This window comes from Polypterus senegalus, chromosome 1 (genome assembly GCF_016835505.1).
Source record: "Polypterus senegalus isolate Bchr_013 chromosome 1, ASM1683550v1, whole genome shotgun sequence".
Lineage (NCBI taxonomy): Eukaryota > Metazoa > Chordata > Cladistia > Polypteriformes > Polypteridae > Polypterus > Polypterus senegalus.
Window position 1 is genome coordinate 247,387,540 of NC_053154.1, and position 24,016 is coordinate 247,411,555.

A 24,016-nucleotide genomic window follows, 5' to 3' on the forward strand; every position below is an offset into this window, starting at 1 on the left:
TGGTCCACTGTTCCGCGACCCGGACGAAAACCACACTGTTCCTCCTGAATCCGAGGTTCGACTATCCGACGGACCCTCCTCTCCAGAACCCCCAAATAGACTTTTCCAGGGAGGCTGAGGAGTGTGATCCCTCTAATACAGTAAATAGATAAAAATCGGTTCCAGTTATGATCATTACGCATAGAATTTCAAAATGAATCCTGCCCAACTTTTGTAAGTAAGCTGTAAGGAATGAGCCTGCCAAATATCTGCCTTCTACCTACACGGGAAGTTGGAGAATTAGTGATGAGTGAGTGAGCCAGTCAGTCAGTCAGTCAGTGAGTGAGTGAGTCAGTCAGTGAGGACTTTGCCTTTTATTAGTATAGATAATAATAATAATAATAACAACAACAACAACAGCAGCTAACTACTCAAAGCACTAAAGGCAGAGACATCATGAGATTCAAACCTATTACCTCAAAGCAGCTAAGTGGTAGGTTATCCACATGCATGTGAATGTTTTTTTTTTACTTTGTACAGAATGATAGTTGGGCTTCAGCAACATGTCATGTTTGATTTTATTCTTGAATAAAAGCATATTTGTTTTGTTACACATTTTGTGAAAGTGAATCTTGGATATTTTTTTCTTGGATACTTCATGTCAAAGTTATGTTATTACTATCACATATGAAAACATTTTCTGTTTTAGTTGTGTGTTCAGCATCTCTTGCCTCGCATTTCCTATGTTACTCTATATTTACCCAGATCACTGTAGACACTGGACACACATGAAATGTATGCATTTCAAATCACTGCATTTGATTACCTATATAATTCCATACAAACACTTCAACACAGACTTCAGCTGTGAGGACTGCAGCAGGGTGATGCCTTCATCTGACTGAATGGGGGGAGGGCATAGCAGGCTGTGCTCTGCTAATCTACACATTTGCAAAAAAAAAGTGGGCTATTAGTGCAGTGTTAAGGAGCAGCAAACTCAATGGCGTATGTCAGGAAAATTTAAGGAAGTCAGGGATAACGAAAAAAATCGTAAGCCTCAGGGATTTCAGTGTTAAATACTTCAGTTTCAGTCAGTTTAAATATCCAAATCTGCAAGATGCATATTCTCTCTCTTAATCCAACCATTATTTAGTGAGAAAACAGCTTGAGACAGAAGCATTTAATAAATAAAAAAATATGCTCAAATTGTACAGTGCCCACTAAATAAGAGATTGCACTATGAGATCAAGTCATATAACATGCCATGACAGCAGCATCATATCTCTTAGCTTATATTGCAATTAATTTTCTATCCACAAGATGGAGTAGAGAGCTATGAGACAAATTAAGCATGTTCACATTTGCACTTATGTCACCTGCTTGTGCGGAAGACTGTGCATAAATATATTATGTAGAACAGAGTTTTTCATGAATAAAAATGTTTATTTGGAAGTAGTCTGCTTTGTCTATTTCTTTGCGATTGGGGCTATAACGAAAAAGATAAACGATAGGCAGCACTGAGAAAATGCAGAGAAGGAATGAATATTTTCAGGCAACAGCAGATTACTTGCACTAAGCTACTTTCTGGACGTTGACCAAATATTTTGTAAACCATGTTTTCCACAACTCTCCCTGTACATTTATCTTCATTCAATAGATTTTAACTAAGAATCAGAGTATAAATGAATGCACCTGATCTGTTTGCAGAGTTTCTCTGCGTGTGGGTACATTCCTCAACTCCTCAGAAATCCAAGATTCAGAACACTGAGTAATAATGTGGGGGAGACAGGACTTGGGTGTTTCATAAATTAATAACAAAAAATGTAAAAGTTTTGCTTTTCTCCCTTCCCCACCATAAACTATCATCTCTGGGGGTGGAGCAAAAGTTTTAGATTCAAGAAAAAATTCGATCTCCATTATTTTGACGGATCTTAACATTTTAGGGTCCCCTGATCCAAAACTATTGATATCTCGATGATGAGTGTGTGTTTGTGTGTCACAGTTTATTGAGGACGGTCTAGAGCTAAAATAGCTGGACAGAAAAATAAACTCGAAAGTTAAGCTGTATTATGAGATGAGTATGTGCCGATTAGTTTTTGAGCCAAATCATGTAAGAGAAAGAGACACTCTAGAGGAACCCTCAAATACTGTAATTCTGCAATTAATTATAAATTCTTCTCATCAACAGCTATCATTTTATGACCAGAAAGATCAGCATTATTGTGGCAAATAATTACTGAAATGTTCTAGAATAGGGCGGCACGGTGGTGCAGTGGTAGCGCTGCTGCCTCGCAGTTAGGAGACCCGGGTTCGCTTCCCAGGTTCTCCCTGCGTGGAGTTTGCATGTACTCCCCGTGTCTGCGTGGGTTTCCTCCGGGCGCTCCGTTTTCCTCCCACAATCCAAAGACATGCAGGTTAGGTGGACTGGCAATTCTAAATTGGCCCTAGTGTGTGCTTGGTGTGTGGGTGTGTTTGTGTGTGTCCTGTGGTGGGTTGGCACCCTGCCCAGGATTGGTTCCTGCCTTGTGCCCTGTGTTGGCTGGAATTGGCATTTGAAAGTCCCAAGAAAAATTTGTTACTTGCTCAACTTGAGACCTTAACATTATTAATTCTCCAAATCAGTGTTTCTTAAACTATTGATTGCCACCCAAATCGGGTCATAAATAAGTCTGGGATAGGTTACCACATGACTGTATAGTAAAATAAGACGAGTTCATCAAAGTACACATTTTGTATACAAGAGATACAGTGACCTTGGTTTAGCATTACATTTATTATACTATATATTATATTAGTAGCTTGCAATCTGAGGTGTAGCCTGTTAGCAGTGTCACTGATGCCTTGTTGCTGTTGTTACTATGGTATGAAAATATACTGCTCAAAAATATTATAGGAACACTTTTTAATCGGAGTATAGCATCAAGTCAATGAAACTTATGGGATATTGGTCAGATAAGTAGCAGAGGGGGTTGTTAATCAGTTTCAGCTGCTGTGGTGTTAATGAAATTAACAACAGATGCACTAGAGGGGCAACAATGAGATGACCCTGAAAACAGGAATGGTTTAACAGATGGAGGCCACTGACATTTTTACCTCCTCATCTTTTCTGACTGTTTTTTCACTAGTTTAAGATTTGGCTACAGTCAGTGTCACTACTGGTAGCATGACGCGATACCTGGACCCTACAAAGGTTGCACAGGTAGTCCAACTTCTGCAGGATGGCACATCAATACGTGCCATTACTAGAAGGTTTGCTGTGTCTCCCAGCACAGTCTCAATGTCATGGAGGAGATTCCAGAAGACAGTGAGATACTCTAGGAGAGCTGCACAGGGCTGTAGAAGGTCCTTAACCCATCAGCAGGACCGGTATCTGCTCCTTTGGGCAAGGAGGAACAGGATGAGTACTGCCAAAGCTCCACAAAATGACCTCCAGTAGGCCACTGGTGTGAATGTCTCTGGCCAAACAATCAGAAACAGACTTCATGAGGGTGGCCTGCAGGCCAAACATCCTCTTGACTGCCATTAAGTATTGGGATGAAATCATGGGACCCATTGTCAGACCTTATGCTGGCGCAGTGGGTCCTGGGTTCCTCCTGGTACACGACAATGCCCGGCCTCATATGTGGTGAGAGTATGCAGGCAGTTCCTGGAGGAAGAAGGAATTGATACCATTGACTTGCCCCCATGCTTGCCTGACCTAAATCCAATAGAACACCACTGGGACATTATGTTTAGGTCTATCCAACGCCGCCAGGTTGCATCTCAGACTGTCCAGCAACAGTAATGCCCTGGTCCAGATCTGAGAGGAGATCCCCCATGACACCATCAGTCATCTCATTAGGAGCATGTCCTGGCATTCTCTGACATGCACACACGCACGTGGGGGCTATACAAACTACTGAGTACGATTTTGAGTTGCTGCAGTGAAATTTCGGCAAGATGGACTAGCCAGCCACATCATTTTTTCACTTTGATTTTCAGGGTGTCTTTGAATTCAGCCCTCTGTAGGTTGATAATTTTCATTTCCATCAAATGATGTAGCATTCTTTTGTTCCTAACACATTACCCAGTCCATATCAGTATAGATATCTAGCATGATTTTTTTCCCCATTGAGATCTGATGTGTTTTCAAAGTGTTCCTTTAATTTTTTTGAGCAGTTAATAATTAACATTCCCCATAAGACCAACATGTGAAACAGTCAAACTGAATGACAAGAAAAGACAAGAGGGAATGACAGACAGTGTGAGATGAAGGGATGGTGCTGATTGGAAATATCAAAATGAAAACAATCGGTGTGGGACAAGAATGTGCATATTTTCGGGGTGCTGTGGATGTCTGACAGTAAGGTGGGAGTGAGTTATATATAGCATCAAGGCAGCATTTTATTCAAACTGCAATTTCAGTTGTCATGTACAACTGGTTGGTGCCTCATCACATGTTCGCCGTTATGGCATAAATTTAATCCACAGTACATCTATAATTGAAGTGCCATGAAGATTTTGTATTAAGTTTAATGTGCCTAGGCAAGGATGAGTACCTTCTTGTTACACTATGTTGAAGTGGTCTGATAAATATCAAACTCCTGATACTGTGAAGGAGGTGTTTGTCGGACCAATGAGAGCTGAATGAATACTATCACACATTGAAAAGGTGAGACAGGCTGTATTGTGGACCTTAGCATTCAAGATGGTGTCAATTAGTAGCATTAAGAATTTCAGACAGAACTCTTTGTGAATTTATTCATCAAGATTTATTCTATTTAACTTTGTTAAACAGAACCTTCCAGATTTTCCTCATCTTGCACCCTCATCCACGCTGGAAAAAATATTGCTGAATTTTAAGGAATTAGACTCCATCTCTACAATATATAAAATCATTTTACAATCCCTTCCTTTCAAAGATCCAAGAGGACACTGGGAAAAAGACCTCTCAATTAATATATCAGAAAAGGAGTGGAAAGTAGCAATGCAGAGAATTCACTCGAGCTCCATATGCGCAAAGCATACAATTATACAACTCAAAATTATATATCGAGCACATCTGTCTCGACTAAAACTCTCCAAAATGTTTCCAGGCCATGATCCAACCTGCGAACATTGCAACCAAGCCCCAGCCTCACTGGGTCACATGTTCTGGGCCTGCTAACATTATTCTGGACAAAAATTTTTAATTACCTCTCAGACAGCCTTGGACTCACAATCCCTCCTAACCCATTAACAGCTGTGTTTGGGGTTCTTCCAGAGGGGCTTAAAGTGGAGAAGGACAAACAAATTGTGATTGCATTCACTACACTCTTGGCACGCAGACTTATTCTGATAAACTGGAAGAACTGAAACTCTCCTCTTTTAAGTCAGTGGGAAACTGATGCGTTATACTATTTGAAATTGGAAAAAATCAAATACTCAGTTAGAGGATCCGTACAGACTTTTTTCAAAACATGGCAGGATCTAATCAGTAATATTTTAAAATAAGTTTATTAAGCACAGAGAATTTATTAATTTAGGTATTTTTACAAGCCTTAAATTTTACACCGTTTGGCTTGCTCTCTCTCTCAGGGGTGGGGACCGATCTGTTCTTAACATAATTCTTTTTTATAAAAACTTGATTGCTACAGTATGTATTGATTGTAATAAAATTAATAAAAAAAAAAAAAAGATTTATTCTATCCCCAGTATAAAATAAAAATACTGCATACATTGTTTTAAGAATAATTTTGTTACAGGACTCAACTTTTGTGCTCAGCTTATTGGATTAAATGGAAACTGGAATACACTAAACAACTTATAAACTCATTCAAAATAATATATTGTTAATGATGGAGTTTGTTTAAAAAAACATTAAAAAAATAAAGTAATTTATGACAAGGTAAATAAACAGTATTGATTAATCCTGCTTTGACTACAGTGATCCCTCGCTATATCATGTTTCGACTTTCGCGGCTTCACTCTATCGCGATTTTTTTCTCATACACGCTTACGTCACTACGCATGCGCTTTCTGAGAACTTTTATCTAAGCCCCACGATGGCTCCTAAACGTGCTGCTTTTTCTAAGCCTTCTGACAATAAAACTAAGCGCCGGAGGAAGATGCTTACTTATCCAGGAGAAGGTGAAACTCTTCTCATACATATGAAAAGACAGCGCCAGCAACTGCCTATCAAGATGTTCTTCAGCCGCGCACCCAGACACAAACTGCCTACTCCTAGTACTCCTTCAGCGGAAGAAGTTAAGATACTGCACCACCTGAAGACTCTCCTACTGAGGTCGTGCCTTCATAGGTTAGTGGTTGTGTGTAAGAACTGTGTGTGTGTGTAATTAAATGTACAGTACAATAATCTACTATATAAAAGTGGTCGGGATTGTCCTTCTGTCCCGTGAGTGCAAAGCGTAGCGGTATTCCGCTTATCACAGACTTACTACTTGCGGTACCAAGCGACGCGATGTGAGCAGAGTTCTGGTGCTCCCATCGTTCCCTTGCTTTTGTGCGCGATGCGCTGGAAAAATAGACAAAATTATGTCTCTAGAAATAATTAATGTTGATGGAGTACAAATGCCTCACCGCGTAGTAAATATCAGGGGAGATGGTGCTTGCTTATTTTCATCTATAGCTTATTTAGTGCATGGAACTCTGTCTTTAGTGGTTAAGATTCGGGCTGACATTGTACGACTTTGGACAAGCACTCGAGGGGATAAAAAAACTTAGGTTTTCGGGAGATGTTATGAAGGGGCACTTTGATGTTCTCATTCCCTACACTTACATACCTGATGTACACATGGAGCGCATACAAATTGAGGATAAAAGTCGGTTGCCTTAAAAGGCGGGTGAGCCTAGTAATAATATGATATTTGTAACGTCTAATATGTCTTATTTTCTCTTATTTTGTCTAATATATTGGGAAATACGAGTGTAATGGTGACTAAAGGGTGTTATTTCATGTCTAGAGTGCTCTAATAATGTTAAAAAACGTATTTAGAAGGTTGTAAACAGGCTTTCTATACTCTTAACTGTGAAAATATTCGATTTATAAATAAAGAATCCTACTTCGCGAAAATTCATTTATCATGGTAGAGTCTGGAACAGATTAACCGCGATAAACGAGGGTTCACTGTTCTTTGTTTATTATCCAGCGCCATGACTTGAGTCAGTAAGTTATCATTCATGCAATCTATTCAAAAATCATCATATTGTTGAAACTTATATACCTGTTATAAAGATAAATGAATTTATCTCAACTTGATTAAAGCTTGTACTAAGTATTTACCTTACTGTGAGGTCCGCAGGGAAATATTCCCTATTTTGAATAATGATAATTTTATTAAAAATGTTTGATTTACACTTTTCTCTTTCACTAATATTTATATGAGAAATATGCTTGAATAGCAACACACATTTTTACTGTTTATTTTATGGCCATTGTGCTTCGTCTATGTATGCCTCTGCTGTCATTATAATAATAATAATAATAATATAATAATCTTCTTCTTGGTTCCCCATTTGGTATCATTTTCCTTATTTGGGTCCTCAGATTGGAAAGTATAAGAACTCCTGCTCTGAATGAATAATATGCAATATAACTATGTGATGCTGCTTAAACATTTATTAGCACTCATATATATTCGGGCCATTCCTTCTGAACCTACTGTTAATGACTAGCTGCGCTGTCCCACTAAGTGAAAAAACTTAGGAATTGTGTAGGCCCTGTCTTTTGACTCAGTGATAGTCTTGTTTCTTATCCAGTGCCATGAAGATATAATGATTTTTGAAATGGGCTGTATGAACAATTACTTAATTTAGTGACTCAAGTCAGGGTACTGGAATAGATAATTTATTGTATTAATACATTATTACAAATGCCTTGCTATTTATGATGCTATTTTATATTTAAATAATGTACTGCATTTTCACAGAAACTGGTAATAAACAGAAAATTTAACAACTTGTACATTTTAAGTAGTTTTACAGTATTCAGCTTTTCCATTATCCAACCATCTTTATATCCCATTTACTGGAAGTTAGACAATTTTGGTTGTACTATATGCTTATTCATTCACTGGTTTTTAACTGCAAAAACACTATGTCCATTATGCCCATATGCCAGATGCTCCTCTATGTAGAAAGTTCGAATTCCTTTTTTGTTCAACAACTGATTTCTGTTTAGTGCAGTTACAAATTTAACAGCACTTTTAGGATTTGTCTGGCTAGAAATACTTACCGAATTGTCCTTGTATCTTATAGCTACATAATTTTCTAGGAGCAAACAGCATTAAAGCAAAAAATATTTAAAGTAAATGATCTTTAAAAACAGACATGGAAGCTACTCAGTGTATTACCATAGTAACATGGCATTATACATTTGAAGGAAAAAAGAATATGTTGCGATTAAGAAAAACAATACATAAAGTATATTTTCTTCATTTCAGTAGCCAGATGGCCACTTTAGTTATGGCTGTCAGGTGGTAAACAGTAATGACTCAAAAAATGAACCATAGCCTTTGATTTTGCATACAAATTAAGAAATGATGCATTTAATAATGGTAGGGAGTAAAATGTACACCACCATAATCTTTAAGTGTGTATATGGTACACATAAGGACTCCTACATTAAGTGTTTAATTAGTTTTAATTGCCTCACAATCAATGACAAAATTAGACAGGCATATTACTGAAAAAATTTCGACTAATTCATGCGATTTTTAAATATTTTTGGGTGCTAAATTCAAAAAATGGAAATAATTTTTTCCTACATAACATTTTTTCACAAAACACATTATTACTATTTAGTGCTTCTGCATTATAACTAAATATCAATATGTTTTTTATTTTAATGACGTTTGAATTTATATTTTCTATTATTGAAACCTATGCTAAAAGCAATAGCTAGTTTTTCCATGTACTTTTTTTTAAAAAGGTCAGAATATAGCCAGAACAGAATGTGGTAAAGAGTCCTAGCAGCAGGTAGCAACATTTCTTGACCTGTCCTTCCCACAGCAATGATGCACTTCACTGGAGTGTAGCAGATGTACTTCGGTATGACTTAGTTGACCAGTGCATTTGTAAATGCTTAGTGTGGAGTTTCTGGTTTTGTTGTGGTGTTAATTCATATTCATACTGTTAATTCATATTATGGCCTTGAGAGGTTGTGTGAATAGTCCTTATGATTTTTTCTGTTTGTGAAAAATCTACACTTTAAAAAAAAAAAAAAATCAGCAACAGTACATAACAAACTTTATAAAAAATGTTATCACGTCTACTTTGTAATAAAATTTGGTGACCAGGACAAACAGTCCTGGAAGCAGCGATTGCTTTTAGTATTTCAAATATTCAGAGTGAACTCAAAAATCATACGAGACAATTAGAATTTCTGTTTCTGCAAAATTTAAGAATACAACAGAAACAATCATAAAGAAACTGTTCTAACCTTCCATTAGCAATATGACCTGTACCACATGAACCTACTGTATCAATCTCTACACCACCTGGCAGTCTTGATTTTGTAGAAACTCACTCTGAAGGAGAGGGTACTTCAGGTAAAGAATTTGTTCCAAAATGTTCAAGTATAAATCAATAGCCATTCACTCAATGTGAAGTTATTTATTTAGTAAGAGATCTAGACCTTCTCAATGATGCTGCATAGTTCCTGGATCCCAATTAAAATATAAAAAGACACTGCATCCAGACACAATTTTCCTTTGGTACTGAAACAGAGAAGAAGATTTTGCAGCATATTTCAAGAAAGATTAATCTTTAGTTGACTGCTCTGACGTAAATGGCCTAGTGCAGAAACTTGGCAGACAATACAATGCAGAAGGACAATATTTATAGATACATCTAAAGAAAGCCTAATGGGTGTATTTCTTCATAATGGTAAAAATACATATCGATACCTGTTGCTCATTCTGTGCATTTGAAAGATACTTACGGGAACCTTGAGAAGAAAAACTAAGAGCACTGTCATATATGGGACCTGAAAATTATGTGCATCTTACTGGGTCTGCATACAGGGTACGCACAGCTTCCATGTTTTTCTCTGTGAATGGAACAACAGAGGCAAATGCTACAGGGTTCAGAAGGAATGGTCAGCCAGAAAAAAGCCAGAGCATGGTGCCAACAAGCATTATCAGACCTAGTTTGGTGGATCCAGATAAAGCATAGCTACCATCACTTCATATTACACTTGGTTTGAGGAAGCAGTCTATAAAATCCCTTTAAAAAGATGGAGCCAGTTTTATGGATTGTTCTAAAAGTTTCTGGGTTCTTCTGAGGCTAAATGGAAAGAAGGCATTTTTACCAGCTCTGTTATTAGAAAACTGGCTTCTGATGCAGAATTTCATGATGTGATGAATGACGTGGTACAGGAGGTTTGAGTACCTAAGAATTAATTTCTAAGTTTGTAGGTAACAATAATGATCCAAATGATAATGAAATTGTGTAAAATGTATGTTAATTTTAAGGAACTGGGTTGTAAAATGAGTAATAAAGTTCACATTTTGGATTTGTCTTTGGAATTTTTCCCTGAAAATCTTGGAAAGGGGGTGGAAGATTCCATCATGATAGCAAAGACATGGAAAGAAGGCACCAGGGACTTTGGGATGTCAATATGATGGCAGACTACTGCTGGATGATTTATGGTGACGGATCAGAAAAAGTGTACAAATGACTGGCTACCAAAAAAGTTTTGGATCAAAAAAAAAAAACAAACAAACTAACAAGTGACAAAAACTAGACAAGTTATATGTAACTACAGTAAATTAATATGTATTATTGTTTCTTTTACTTATATATGTGTCTACATATTAGACTGACTAAAAATTTTGCATACATAAATACATTTTTGTATCATGTTTTTGTTGGGGCTGCACAAGGCAGAAACAAACTGTGGACAGGGTGCCAGTCCATAGCAGGATGAATCCCCTCCCCCACCACCACACACACACACACACACATACATACACACACACACACACACACACACACACACACACACACACACACACACACACACACACACAGACACAAGGGCCAATTCACCTGTCATGTATAACTTTGGATAGTAAATGAAATCCATAGCACCCAGAGGAAGCCCATGCAGTCATGAGGAGAACTCCACACAGGTTGTACCCGGGACACAAATCCGGGTCTCTATACTGTGAGGCAACAATGCTACTACTGCACCACCATGCCACCCTTAATAAATTGTGTAATATGTTAAATTTTAATTAAAGGTTTTTTCAATTTTGTAATTAAATGTCACATAAAACATTCAAATTGTATTTTGTATTGTGTTCATGAATGCAAGCAAAAATTTGCAATTAACTCACAATTAAAACAATTTTTCATGAGTTTAACTTTGCAGACCTGTGCTATCTTTAACACCTTAATTTATCAGTTTGTAAAACTGCAGGTTTAATTGTCAAGATAAGAAGAGATATGCAAATTTTAATTATGCGAGTCTGCATGATGCTGGAAGGATTTGCCATATGACAACTCAGAAGAATAGAATCGATGCAAAATGGATCATACCTGACACCACAAATAGCGCCAATGGCACATGCTGAAAATACATAGGAACAGATGTGTTGCAGGTTTCTGGGATCTGAGAATGAGAGTGGGATTCTTAAGATTATTTGCTTGCACTGTTAGTTCGATGTGGCTGAGTATTGCAACAATGAGTTAACATGCCAAATGTAAACAAAGCCCAGCTGGGTGCAGTGACCAAGAGCACTTCAATGCATGGACATACTGTACTTAACTACTATGTGTTGAGAGTTATGGGCTAGAGAGGGATACATTATGCCGCTACCTCTGTAGAGAAGGGACATGGAGTGAAATTTACAGAAACTAACTTTTCAACCTGCAGCTAAGCTGCTGATTAAATTCTCACCATTTTGCAAGGTTAACTGGGAAATGGCTTGAAAATTATTCAACAAGTTTGTGGCCAGTCATACAAATGTCTATAAATGTTTTGAAAGCTACTAAACGTTTTCTATGTGAAGTACAGTACCTAAAGTCACTTTTTAAAAGATAAAAATTACTTAATTAGAAAAAGACCTACCTCTTGCTGCTGAAAGACATCAGTGTACTTTCCCAGTCCAAGTTTACTAAACAATTCAGGCAAATCTGATCCTTTGAAGGAGCCATTCAGATTGCACCCATTGCTACCCATCAATGAGGAAATGCAGTCCATGTAGTTGCTACTGCTTAGATAGTGTTCCACTTCAAAATAAAACAGATGAGGTTAGTAGCAATGTGGAAAATCAATGAAGGCAACTATGCATTAAAAATGTAATCTATTACTGCATGTATGCATAGCTATTTTATTGTTACACAGCACATTATACACTGAACAAAAAATACTAAAAAAAAAAAAAAAATTGTTCATCCACCCATTACACATTTTGATCCAATTCAGTGTCTCAGGAAGTCAGTACCTATTCCATCAGCTTCTGCAGAAGAAGGAAATCATCCCAGGATGATCTGCTTGTCAATCACTGGGCACACTCACTCAGACTCACTCAATCACACCAGACCAAATGACTGTAACCTGTAGGTCTTTAAATAAAATGTTAATTTTAACTAACCTTAAGTTTAATGTGCAGACATTAGCTAAAATGTTAAGGCAAAAAAAGTTACATTAATAACTAGCATGGTTTTCAGATGTGCCCAAGTTAGGGTCACCAAACAACGATGTCTGGGGAGGCACCAACCAAACACACTGTGTGTGTGTATATATATATATATATGTATATATATATATATATGTATATATATGACCCTGTATTGTCACGCTTGGGTCACAGATTTGCACGGAGACACAGGAGGTCGTAGAAACAAGAAGGATTTTTATTCAAACACTGCAAACACATGAGCTTAAACGTGCTCCATGACAAGTCAGAGATGACAGTTCCGCTAGGAGCAGAGAGAGAGATAAAAGCAAACAATCAATTCCAAATCTGACAGGCGCTGCGCACTGCTTTTAAGTCGGCGGAGTACCACGCGAGGCTTGTATTACACGTTATAGTGCAAGGATAAGGAGCAATGTGAGGGTAGTCTGTGTTTCAGGCTTTGTGGTTTTCCCAGGGGCGTTTGTCTCTATTTGAGGTGCGTTCAGCCCTCCGGCTCATAATATATATACACACACACGCCTGGACAAACTTGTTAAGAAGGCAGGCTCTATTGTAGGAATCAAGCTGGACAGTTTAACATCTGTAGCAGAGCGACGGGCACAAAGCAAACTCCTGTCAATCATGAAGAATCCACTGCATCCACTTAACAGTGTCATCTCCAGGCAGAGGAGTAGCTTCAGTGACAGACTTTTTTCACTGTCTTGCTCCACTGACAGACTGAGGAGATCGTTCCTCACCCACACTATGCGACTCTTCAATTCCACCCGGGGGAGTAAATGCTAACATTATTCAAAGTTATTGTCTGTTTTTACATGCATTTTTATTACTCTTTAATTTAACGGTTTTAATTTAATGGTTTTATTTTAGGTGACTACCTGTTGAAGCTCATCGAGAGAATGCCAAGAGTGTGCAAAGCAGTAATCAGAGCAAAGGGTGGCTATTTTGAAGTAACTAGAATATAAAATATGTTTTCAGTTATTTCACCTTTTTTTGTTAAGTACATAACTCCACATGTGTTCATTCATAGTTTTGATGCCTTCAGTGAGAATCTACCAATGTAAATGGTCATGAAAATAAAGAAAACACATTGAATGAGGAGGTGTGTCCAAACATTTGGCCAGTACTGTATATATATCTATATATATCTATATCTACATATATATATATATATATATATATAACTGTACATTGCATGCTCAAGAGTAAGCTCAGCACACAGCTTGGTCATATTACAACCGGAGGTACACGTGGTACACAAAGAGATCCTTAACAAATAATTATTGGTATATTTTCCCTCAGTTTAAAAAGGTTTAATTTTCTTAATAATAATTTTAAGGCAGTACTTCGCTGCTGCAAAGCGCGGGTATTTAGCTAGTATATACACTCACCTAAAGGATTATTAGGAACACCTGTTCAATGTCTCATTAATGCAATTATCTAATCAACCAATCACATGGCAGTTGCTTCAATGCATTTAGGGGTGTGGTCCTGGTCAAGACAATCTCCTGAACTCCAAACTGAATGTCAGAATGGGAAAGAAAGGTGATTTAAGCAATTTTGAGCGTGGCATGGTTGTTGGTGCCAGACAGGCCGGTCTGAGTATTTCACAATCTGCTCAGTTACTGGGATTTTCATGCACAACCATTTCTAGGGTTTACAAAGAATGGTGTGAAAAGGGAAAAACATCCAGTATGCGGCAGTCCTGTGGGCGAAAATGCCTTGTTGATGCTAAAAGTCAGAGGAGAATGGGCCGACTGATTCAAGCTGATAGAAGAGCAACTTTGACTGAAGTAACCACTCGTTACAACCGAGGTATGCAGCAAAGCATTTGTGAAGCCACAACACGCACAACCTTGAGGCGGATGGGCTACAACAGCAGAAGACCCCACCAAAATTGGACAGTTGAAGACTTGAAAAATGTTGCCTGGTCTGATGAGTCTCGATTTCTGTTGAGACATTCAAATGGTAGAGTCAGAATTTGGCATAAACAGAATGAGAACATGGATCCATCATGCCTTGTTACCACTGTGCAGGCTGGTGGTGGTGGTGTAATGGTGTGGGGAATGTTTTCTTGGCACACTTTAGGCCGCTTAGTGCCAATTGGGCATCATTTAAATGCCACGGGCTACCTGAGCATTGTTTCTGACCATGTCCATCCCTTCATGACCACCATGTACCAATCTTCTGATGGCTACTTCCAGCAGGATAATGCACCATGTCACAAAGCTCGAATCATTTCAAATTGGTTTCTTGAACATGACAATGAGTTCACTGTACTGAAATGGCCCCCACAGTCACCAGATCTCAACCCAATAGAGCATCTTTGGGATGTGGTGGAGCGGAGCTTCGTGCCCTGGATGTGCATCCCACAAATCTCCATCAACTGCAAGATGCTATCCTATCAATATGGGCCAACATTTCTAAAGAATGCTTTCAGCACCTTGTTGAATCAATGCCACGTAGAATTAAGGCAGTTCTGAAGACGAAAGGGGGTCAAACACAGTATTAGTATGGTGTTCCTAATAATCCTTTAGGTGAGTGTATATATACTTAATCCTGATACTCTGAATGTTCAGTTCATCATAATAACTATTCATGGTGGCTCTAAAATCCGTACTGACCCCTAGTCTCTCTTCTGTTTCTTTTTCCGGTTTCTTTGTTGTGGTGACCTACTCAAAGCATCATGATGCTCCAACAATGATGGATGGATTAAAAGGCAGAAGTCTGCGTGACCATCATCATCAAGTCCTTCAGTGAGAACCCTAAATCCGAAAAGAGGACTGTTTCATTTATGTTAGGTAGAATGCCCAGAGGGGATTGGGAAGTCTAATGGTCTGGAATCCCTACAGATTTTATTTTTTTCTCCAGCCGTCTGGAGATTTTTTGTTTTTTCTGTCCACCCTGGCCATTGAACCTTACTCTTATTCTATGTTAATTAATGTTGACTTATTTTATTTTCTTACTGTGTCTTTTATTTTTCTATTCTTCATTATGTAAAGCACTTTGAGCTACTTTTTGTATGAAAATGTGCTATATAAATAAATGTTGTTGTTTTATATATATATATATATATATATATATATATATATATATATATATATATACACACACACACACATACATACACACACAGGTAGTCCCCAGGTTACAGACATCCAACCTACGACTTACGAACGGGGCTGCAGCTGCGACGCATGCGCCTCAGTAACTGCCACTTCGTCATCTTCGGCCTGGGGACGCAGCAAGCAGTGTTTGAATGGAGGCTGCAGGGAGGCGATTTCGCTGCTCTTGCAGTGTAGTGTCCCTCGGGCGGCTCCCAGTGGCAAGCGGTTTCACTGCCCGCCCACCACACATGGCTGCCTTTTCATTCTTGGTTGTAGCTGAACGGAGGCCATTGAAGGTGAACGGGGCAGCGGGGGGTAGCATTGTAGTGTGCCTCGGATGGCTGCCTGTTGAATGGGGGCAGTGGTGGGCGATTCACTACCCACGTTTGGCCGTACTGTGTTCATTCTCGGTTAGCGGACGCTGCAGGCAGCATACTGTAGTGGAGGGGATTGTGTGTGGGGCTGGTGATGAACCGCCCCTCGCCGCCCCCATTCTTTTCTCAATAGCAAGCCTGCTTATTCTGTTATACACATAGCAGGAAGCGGTCTCTTGTCAGTACATCAGACGTATTGACGACAGGTGCCTTCCTGCTGTGATTGTGTGTACAGAGCTGTTCAGAAGTGCTCATCTTAACCCTTTTCAAGAATGTCTCTGAAACACAAATCTGATGCAAATGTTGGTGATACAGTAAAGAAGAGAAAAACCATCACCATTTAAAATAAAGTTGAATATATATATATATATATATATACACACATATATAAAAACACAATATATTACTATTTATATTCCAACCCTAAACTTAATTTAGAAAGTTCTGAAAATTGATGGATGGACATTTTTATCTTAAATTATTACAGAATATTTACTATAATGCTTACTTGATTTATTTTGCTTTCTCTTGGGGCTGCTCATGGATGATGGAAATTCAGAATGACCAGCTGGGCCACTGCCATTGCGCTCTCTCCAGTTGTCAGAATCACTGCCATTTCCTAAACCTTCACGACTACTCGATCTTGAAATAGACAGAGGATCACTCTATGGTGGTGGCAAGAGGGTAATGCAAAAGAACAAACAAATTTTACTAATAAAGCCATACAATACATATTTAAAAGACAATGTTTTATAAACTGGTTAAATTATAATGACACCATTGTTATGAATTAAAATGCAAATATTATAATTAATTCTGAAATCAGAAGAGTGCTAAATCATATAAATTAAATTTAATAAAAAACAAAGCCTGAAGTAAACCATAATTAACAGCAACAAATATAATAAACAAAGCAGCAGAATCAGCAAGGTAATAATTGAGAGCCCATAATATTTTCATATAAAATGATTGCTCTGTTTATGTAAAAAATGTATTGCTGTACTATAAGGATTATACGAGTGTAAAAGAAAGAATTTTGAAACTTGCTATTAAAAACAGTGCACAGTAGCTGGTGATAAGCTGATGGAATACTGGAGAATAGTAAATTTTGCTTTGACCAGACCAATGTTTCAAGCACTTGTGTTCATTATATCTTTGGTACAAAGGTATGAGCATATTTCACTTAAATACTAAAGTAAGTATGCCTGATTAAAGCAACTGAAACCCTTAATAGTTTTGTGCACCTTTGCTTTGTGCACGTGTGAGGACTAGTTTAATAGTTCCAGAAAACAGGAAGAATTGTAATTTTCCTGGTAAAGCAAATGCAGAATACAAATGGGGAAAGGCTACCCTACTGTTTCAGAATGTCTAAAAGCACAAGTCATTTTTGTGTTTTGCATTCAATGAAGTAAACACAGCGTAGGTGCACCTATGTTGATCAATAACATGTCTTGCAGAATTCTGCTAAGGCTTAGCACCTCTGTCAGTCTCTTGCAGGGGCATGAAGAGTAAATGCATTTTTCAGAGGAGTGCCTGATGTAATGGCTAAGAAATGAATTAAGTTGCCCCCCACTGAAAAAAAATGTTTGGAAATTCACTGTAGTTTTACTTGAGCTTACAGTTACATAGGCACACTAATCTGATATTGTATGTTCTGGTTCTCCTTTACATTTTTTATGTATTTTCAAGTAAATCCTGTAACATATCTTTGGGGTGATCAGGTGATCTCAATAACCATTATATAAAAACAGACATGCCTTGTTCTTTGATTTATTCTTTTTCCTAGCCAAAATTCATAATTTACAGAAATGGTGGTTTGTCCACTGTTGCACCAACTACATTATAATGACAAATATGTTTACTTCAGTCAACAATAAATAATTTTGCTTTAAAGTACATAACAAATATGTCTTCAGGTTTGCAGTCTATGAGTATTTTGCGTTTATCAAGAAATTTTATTTTGTATGGTATTTCAAATCTGATTTGACCATAACAATCAAGAATTTGAAAAGAAAAAAAATAGCCAAGGGAAATAACATTGGTGCATCTCTATATGACATAACGACAATTTTTGCCATGAATTGCAGAAAAACATCATATACTGATACATTTTATAACACTGTTCAAAAATTATTAAATATTTTGACACAAATATATATTTTTTAATTTCCTCAGAAATTAATGAATTGGTTCACTCAAAAAACAAGTGAATATTTGTTGCCTAGTTACATAGCAATTGTGGGAAACCAACTAAAAAAATAAGGATTCAATGCAGTTTTTTAAGTAAGATGTACTGCAGGTAATCTTTTACCTTAGCAGTTACATACAAATAAGTCTATAACCTAAAATACATTAAGGACACAATAAATAGACTATTAAGGGCTCATTTATACTTCAGGCTCAGAACGCGTACGCGCCTGCATCATGGCTGCCACGCGTTCCCAGCGTTGATTTCACGCGTCCTCTGAGCAGGTCCTCAGAAATTAACGCGACGCGTGCGCGAGTTGCAGTACCAGCAAAAAGTCAGGGGGCGCAGTGTGCTAAGTGTCGGAACGTGACGTCAGAGTCTCTGTTTACTATCTACATGTGACAGCAAGCCTCTATGGAGATCCTTCGGGATCGATGCGCACTTTGCTGTTTGATGAATGGCTCAAATACAGCGCTATACATTATGTTGCCGATGTGAAGTTGCAAAAAAAAAAATAGACGGCACAAAAGATGGTATGTGAGACTTTTAAAATGTATTGTGTCATTTATATATGTCTTTTTTACTTTTTAATTTTTGCAACTTAACAACAGCAACATAATGTATAGCATTATATTTGAGCCACTGAGAAAAAAATAAAAGACACGGTGAAAACGTGTACTTTGTGATTAAAGTGGAAATTTCGGCTTTAATCTCGAAATTTCCACTTTAACCTCGTAGTTTACTTTATCATTAAAGCAGACGGTCGCAAACGTCATCCCAGTTTTTAATCGCTATGAGCTTCTTGGACCTGACAGCAGGTAAAGTAAAACAATAAAAAATAGATGGCACAAAAGATGGTATGTGAGACTTTTAAAATGTATCATGTCATTACGATCGGGAATATGTGACGCTTGAATATAAAAGCACCACGAATGCATCTGTATGTTGGCATTTTGCTTCAGCAGCGGAAAGCAGCAATAGATCGCCAAACAGAACAAATTAAATGTATGATATTCCAACTCTATGCACATTTAGAATCTTTAGATTTATACTTGATATCACTTTCATGATGAAATGCATTAAAATGTGTATGTTACATTTTACATATAATTTCGTTTAAATAATGAATACTGTTAATAAATACACACATGGGGGAATAATTACACACATGGGGGTGTCACAGTGGCGGAGCGATAGCACTGCTGTCTCGCAGGGAGTTATGTTGCTGGTATTCCACACTGTGCTCCGGTTTCCTTCCAAAGATATGCAGATTTGGGGCCACTAAAATGACGCTAGTGTATGTGTGTGCTTGTATTCACCTTGCGATGAGCTGAGGCCTCGTCAAGGGACTGTTTCTCACTCGTGCCCAAGGCTTCCTGGAATGGACACATACATCCCTGGATTTATGGATTTAATCAATAAACATCCTTTTCAGAGATATTGCGGTAAGGTGTTATCGGAATTTAATAGGTGTTCTAGGCAATTCACAACACAGAGAAGCCGAACATGTTCTCACCACGATAATATCTCGCACTGCCACCTGGTGGATTCCTCCAGATTTACGTAAAGAACGCGCGCAAGTATAAACACTACAACGCTTGCGTAGCAGGAGCGTCCGCTGCAGCAAGCGTCGCGTGAAGTATAAATGAGCCCTTAGAAATAAGGTGAAAGTACAGATTTCATGAATAAAATGCTGCTTCATCACGTTGAAGCTAAAAATTTCAACCCTACCTCATATGTGGTTGTCATAGTGGGTTTATATGAAACATGATTAGCTCTTCTTAGTTCCTTGATAGTCTCTGCTGGCATTGACTTTGAGAACCCCAAACCACTCCAGGTATTTGTGGGTGTTCTTACTTCAGTTACCACTGGCTTCTTTAACATAGCTAAGCAAAACAAGATAATTTTAGAAAGACATTGTAAAGACAGATGACTTCAAAGAAGCACATTATTTATCATAAAGTCATAGACTAACAGAAATAATAATATAATATAGTATAATAGTATAATAGTAATAATGGGCAACCTTTAATGCATCTTGAAGGTGTGCAGTCTTGGCCTGATGAAGTCTACTAAGACTAAACGTCTCACCTTTTCTTTTTTTAGCATAGTAAAAAAGTCTTTTTTTTAATAAATTTTATTTTCAGAAATAAATACATACATACATACATGAATATAACATTAGGTTGACTGGAGGAAATACAGATTGAAATAACAATAATTCCTTCTTTATGGTTACAAAATGAAATAATGTGCCAAACTGACGCAAAACAGCTGGAAGATTGGAGTAGAATTTCATGTTACTAGTTTCTCTCTATTATGTGGAAGAACCCTACAAAAACTAGAAACAGTAAATACTGTATTACACAAATTGATGAATGTATATTTGTACACAGTGCTTTGTGTTCAGTATTGTGTTTGTATTCCTTCAACATGCAATCCGGAAAAAGATTTTTAGCTATAAAAGATTTGTACAAAACCTGGGCTTGTTAGTAGAAATGCACCTTATAAGAATAGGGCTACAAAAATGACATAGCAGCACTAGAAAAAGTCCAGAGGAGAGTAACTAGGCTCATTCCAGGACTATAGTGGATGAATAATGATGAAAAGAAACAACTGAGCCTTTTCAGTTTAAAAAAAAAGTTTACATTGATTGAAATATTTAAAATTATGAAGGGAATTAGTACAGTGGATTGACATTTATTTTAAAATGAGTTCATCAAGAATACAGGGACACAGATGGAAACTTAAGGGTAAATTTCACACAAACATTAGGAAGTTTTCTTTGCACAGAGAACCATAGACACTTGGAATAAGCTAATGAATTAATTGAATAATTAACTAACTAGCTAACTAATTACTGACTTAAAAATTGAGCTCAATATACGAATATTATCCAAACAGCATAAGTAAAGATATTGGAACCGCAGACATGTTATGCGGCCTGTACAGGTGGGATTGAAGCTTATGTTTTATCAGTCTTTCATCTATACATAATGTGTCCTTCTAATTTGTAGAAATAAAGTAACAAAATATATTTGTTTTATGTGTTTGCTCCTTTCATCATTTAATGAAACTTATGCCAAAAAAGAGCAATTATATGTAATACCTTTAGTTGCCAACAGCTTCTTTTGTTCATAGTCGAAAGTCTGGAAAGAAAAATAAAATAAAAACACAGAACATTATTCTTAACAGATGGAAGGAAGTTCATTATTTGAGTAATCTGAATAAACCTGTAATTACTAACAATTTTAGCGCATTTCCAACTCCATAACTGAACATGCAGCATTTTCCTATAGTCATCAATCAATGAATAACAAAACAGCGAATATCACAATAGAATGTGTTAAGTTCAAGAAAGAAAAATAATACTGTCTACCTATGCCAAGAAAATTAAATGTTATGTATCTGGACATTAGCACTACTAAATTAGTTTTATTTTACAATTTTTTGCACAATATTTGAAACAATTTCTTTTCATTATTATGTCGCAGTCAGTAATGAATTGTAAGTCATTTGAAAACATTACCTGCATGCTAGCAAATGAGGACTGTGGTGGCAATCGTATCCTTTCAGAGTTCTGCTGAGCTGCCCTTTCAGCAGCTCTCTCACTTCCGGGGGCTTTCTTATCAGTTACTGGACTTTCAGATGCACTGGATTCAGAATCAGATAGTAACCGGTCTGATGTGCTACAATGAAATATAAAAAAAGGTTAGTTCCTATATATTTTGATATATATCTAGTTTTCTCGCAACTACATTCCAAACAATATATTACCTTGGGTACAGTTAAGCATCGGCTTGTAACTTAATAAACTGGCAAATCTATAGTGGGCAGAATGCTTAGAATGTAGAAGGGAAACAAACTGGTTACTCTATACTGATTTTTTCATCACTCAACAACCAGCACTTTTTACAACATTTGCATAATTTGTTAAAAATGCACATTTGTGTCTAATTGTTTTAATGCAATAAGTAAAAACTGAGAAGTGGTCAGATTTGTTTCTATCCACAACATTAAAACATCCAGGTACTGCTTACAGATCAAACTAGAAAGTGCGGAGAGTCCATGACTTGAAAAAGCATGACCTGTACCAGAGAGATTCATAAGCTAAAAGTAGGACTAGACAGCAGACATTATACTGCATGTTTTTGATATATATTTCAGTAAATGTCAACTGCTGCTCAAGAGTAAGCAGTCGGACGAACACAAGGCAAAATTTATTAAAAGCAGTGTCCGAAAAACTGAAATATACATTTGGATTTCTTAAGTCAATACATATACAACTGCATTCAAATGTTTATACTGCTATGTGTACTAACTATAATGCAAAAAGAAGGATAAAATGAGTAATACAAGCTATACACACAGTAAAGCTTAAGAAAGTTAATCTTAAAGCAAAAACAGAAAACAATTTTTTCTTCCTCTCTGCTTTCTCTTGTACCTTGTCAAACATGGCTCCTTCCTCATAAGCAAATACCTATCAGATTGTTTCACACATACATTGTAAACATTTTCATTGTTATGAATGCCTCAAATATGAATACTGTTATCACCTATTTTAAGCTGTGTTACTATCGCTCTGGTATGGTGCGAGTTTTACACAGAAGTTGACTGACTTTTTTTAAATTAGTGTCACTTTTATTAATAATTTTGCTTAAATTAATGAGCATTATCTCCCTACGAAAAGTTAAAATCGTGATTTTTACTATTTTTAAATCCACTGCTTATCTACAGTTGAATTCATGGGTGAAAGATCTGGCTTAGACAATTGGTATATTTGATAAAATTAGATAGATTTGATTTTACTTTTGGGCGGCACGGTGATGCAGTGGGTAGCGCTGCTGCCTCGGAGTTAGGAGTCCCGGGTTTGTATGTTCTCCCCATGTCTGCATGGGTTTCCACCGGGTACTCCGGTTTCCTCCCACAGTCCAAAGACATGCAGGTTAGTTGAATTGCTGAATCTAAATTGTCTGTAGCGTGTGCTTGGTGTGTGGGTATGTGCATGTGTGCGCCCTGCAGTGGACTGGTGCCCTGCCCAGGGTTTGTTTGCCTTGCGCCCTGTGTTGACTGAGATTGGCTCCAGCTGACCCCCTTGACCCTGTAGTTAGGATATAACGGGTTGGATAATGGATGGATAGATGTATTTTACTTTCCATCATTTAACTATCCATTTTCCCTGCTACTTGTTCACAAAGTACACAATCAGTGGCTTTATAACAAGTAAGTTTTATGAAATATACTAGCAGAATACCCACGCTTCGCAGCGGAGAAGTAGTGTGTTAAAGAAGGTACGAAAAAGAAAAGGAAAAATTTTAAAAATAACGTAACATGATTGTTAATGTAATTGTTTTGTCATTGATATGAGTGTTGTTCTCATATCTATCTATCTATATATATATCTATCTATATATATATATCTATATATGTTGTTCTCATATCTATCTACAGTATATATATATATATCTATATATGTTGTTCTCATATCTATCTATATATATATATCTCTGTCTATCTATCTATCTATCTATATATATATTATATATATATATATATATACACATACCCGCGCTTGGCAGCGGAGAAGTAGTGTGTTAAAGAAGGAAAGAGAAAGAAAAGGAAACATTTTGAAAATAACGTAACATGATTGTCAATGTAATTGTTTTATCACTGTTATGAGTGTCGCTGTGATATATATATATAGCAAAATACCAGCGCTTCGCAGCGATGTCATGTGTTAAAGAAGTT

At 37.1% G+C, this 24,016-nt stretch overlaps 1 protein-coding gene across 1 annotated transcript in view; it reads right to left on the reverse strand.

The window, feature by feature from the left end:
• Positions 1 to 24,016, reverse strand: part of bicc1b (BicC family RNA binding protein 1b) — a 394,885-nt gene that overhangs the window by 24,777 nt on the left and 346,092 nt on the right. Inside the window, exons 15-19 of the mRNA XM_039771563.1 lie at positions 21,798 to 21,957; positions 21,378 to 21,417; positions 20,000 to 20,154; positions 16,589 to 16,745; positions 12,032 to 12,192 (exon numbers count right to left, since the gene is read on the reverse strand). Of these exons, the coding sequence (XP_039627497.1) occupies positions 12,032 to 12,192; positions 16,589 to 16,745; positions 20,000 to 20,154; positions 21,378 to 21,417; positions 21,798 to 21,957 (673 nt within the window). The remainder of the gene's footprint in view (positions 1 to 12,031; positions 12,193 to 16,588; positions 16,746 to 19,999; positions 20,155 to 21,377; positions 21,418 to 21,797; positions 21,958 to 24,016) is intronic.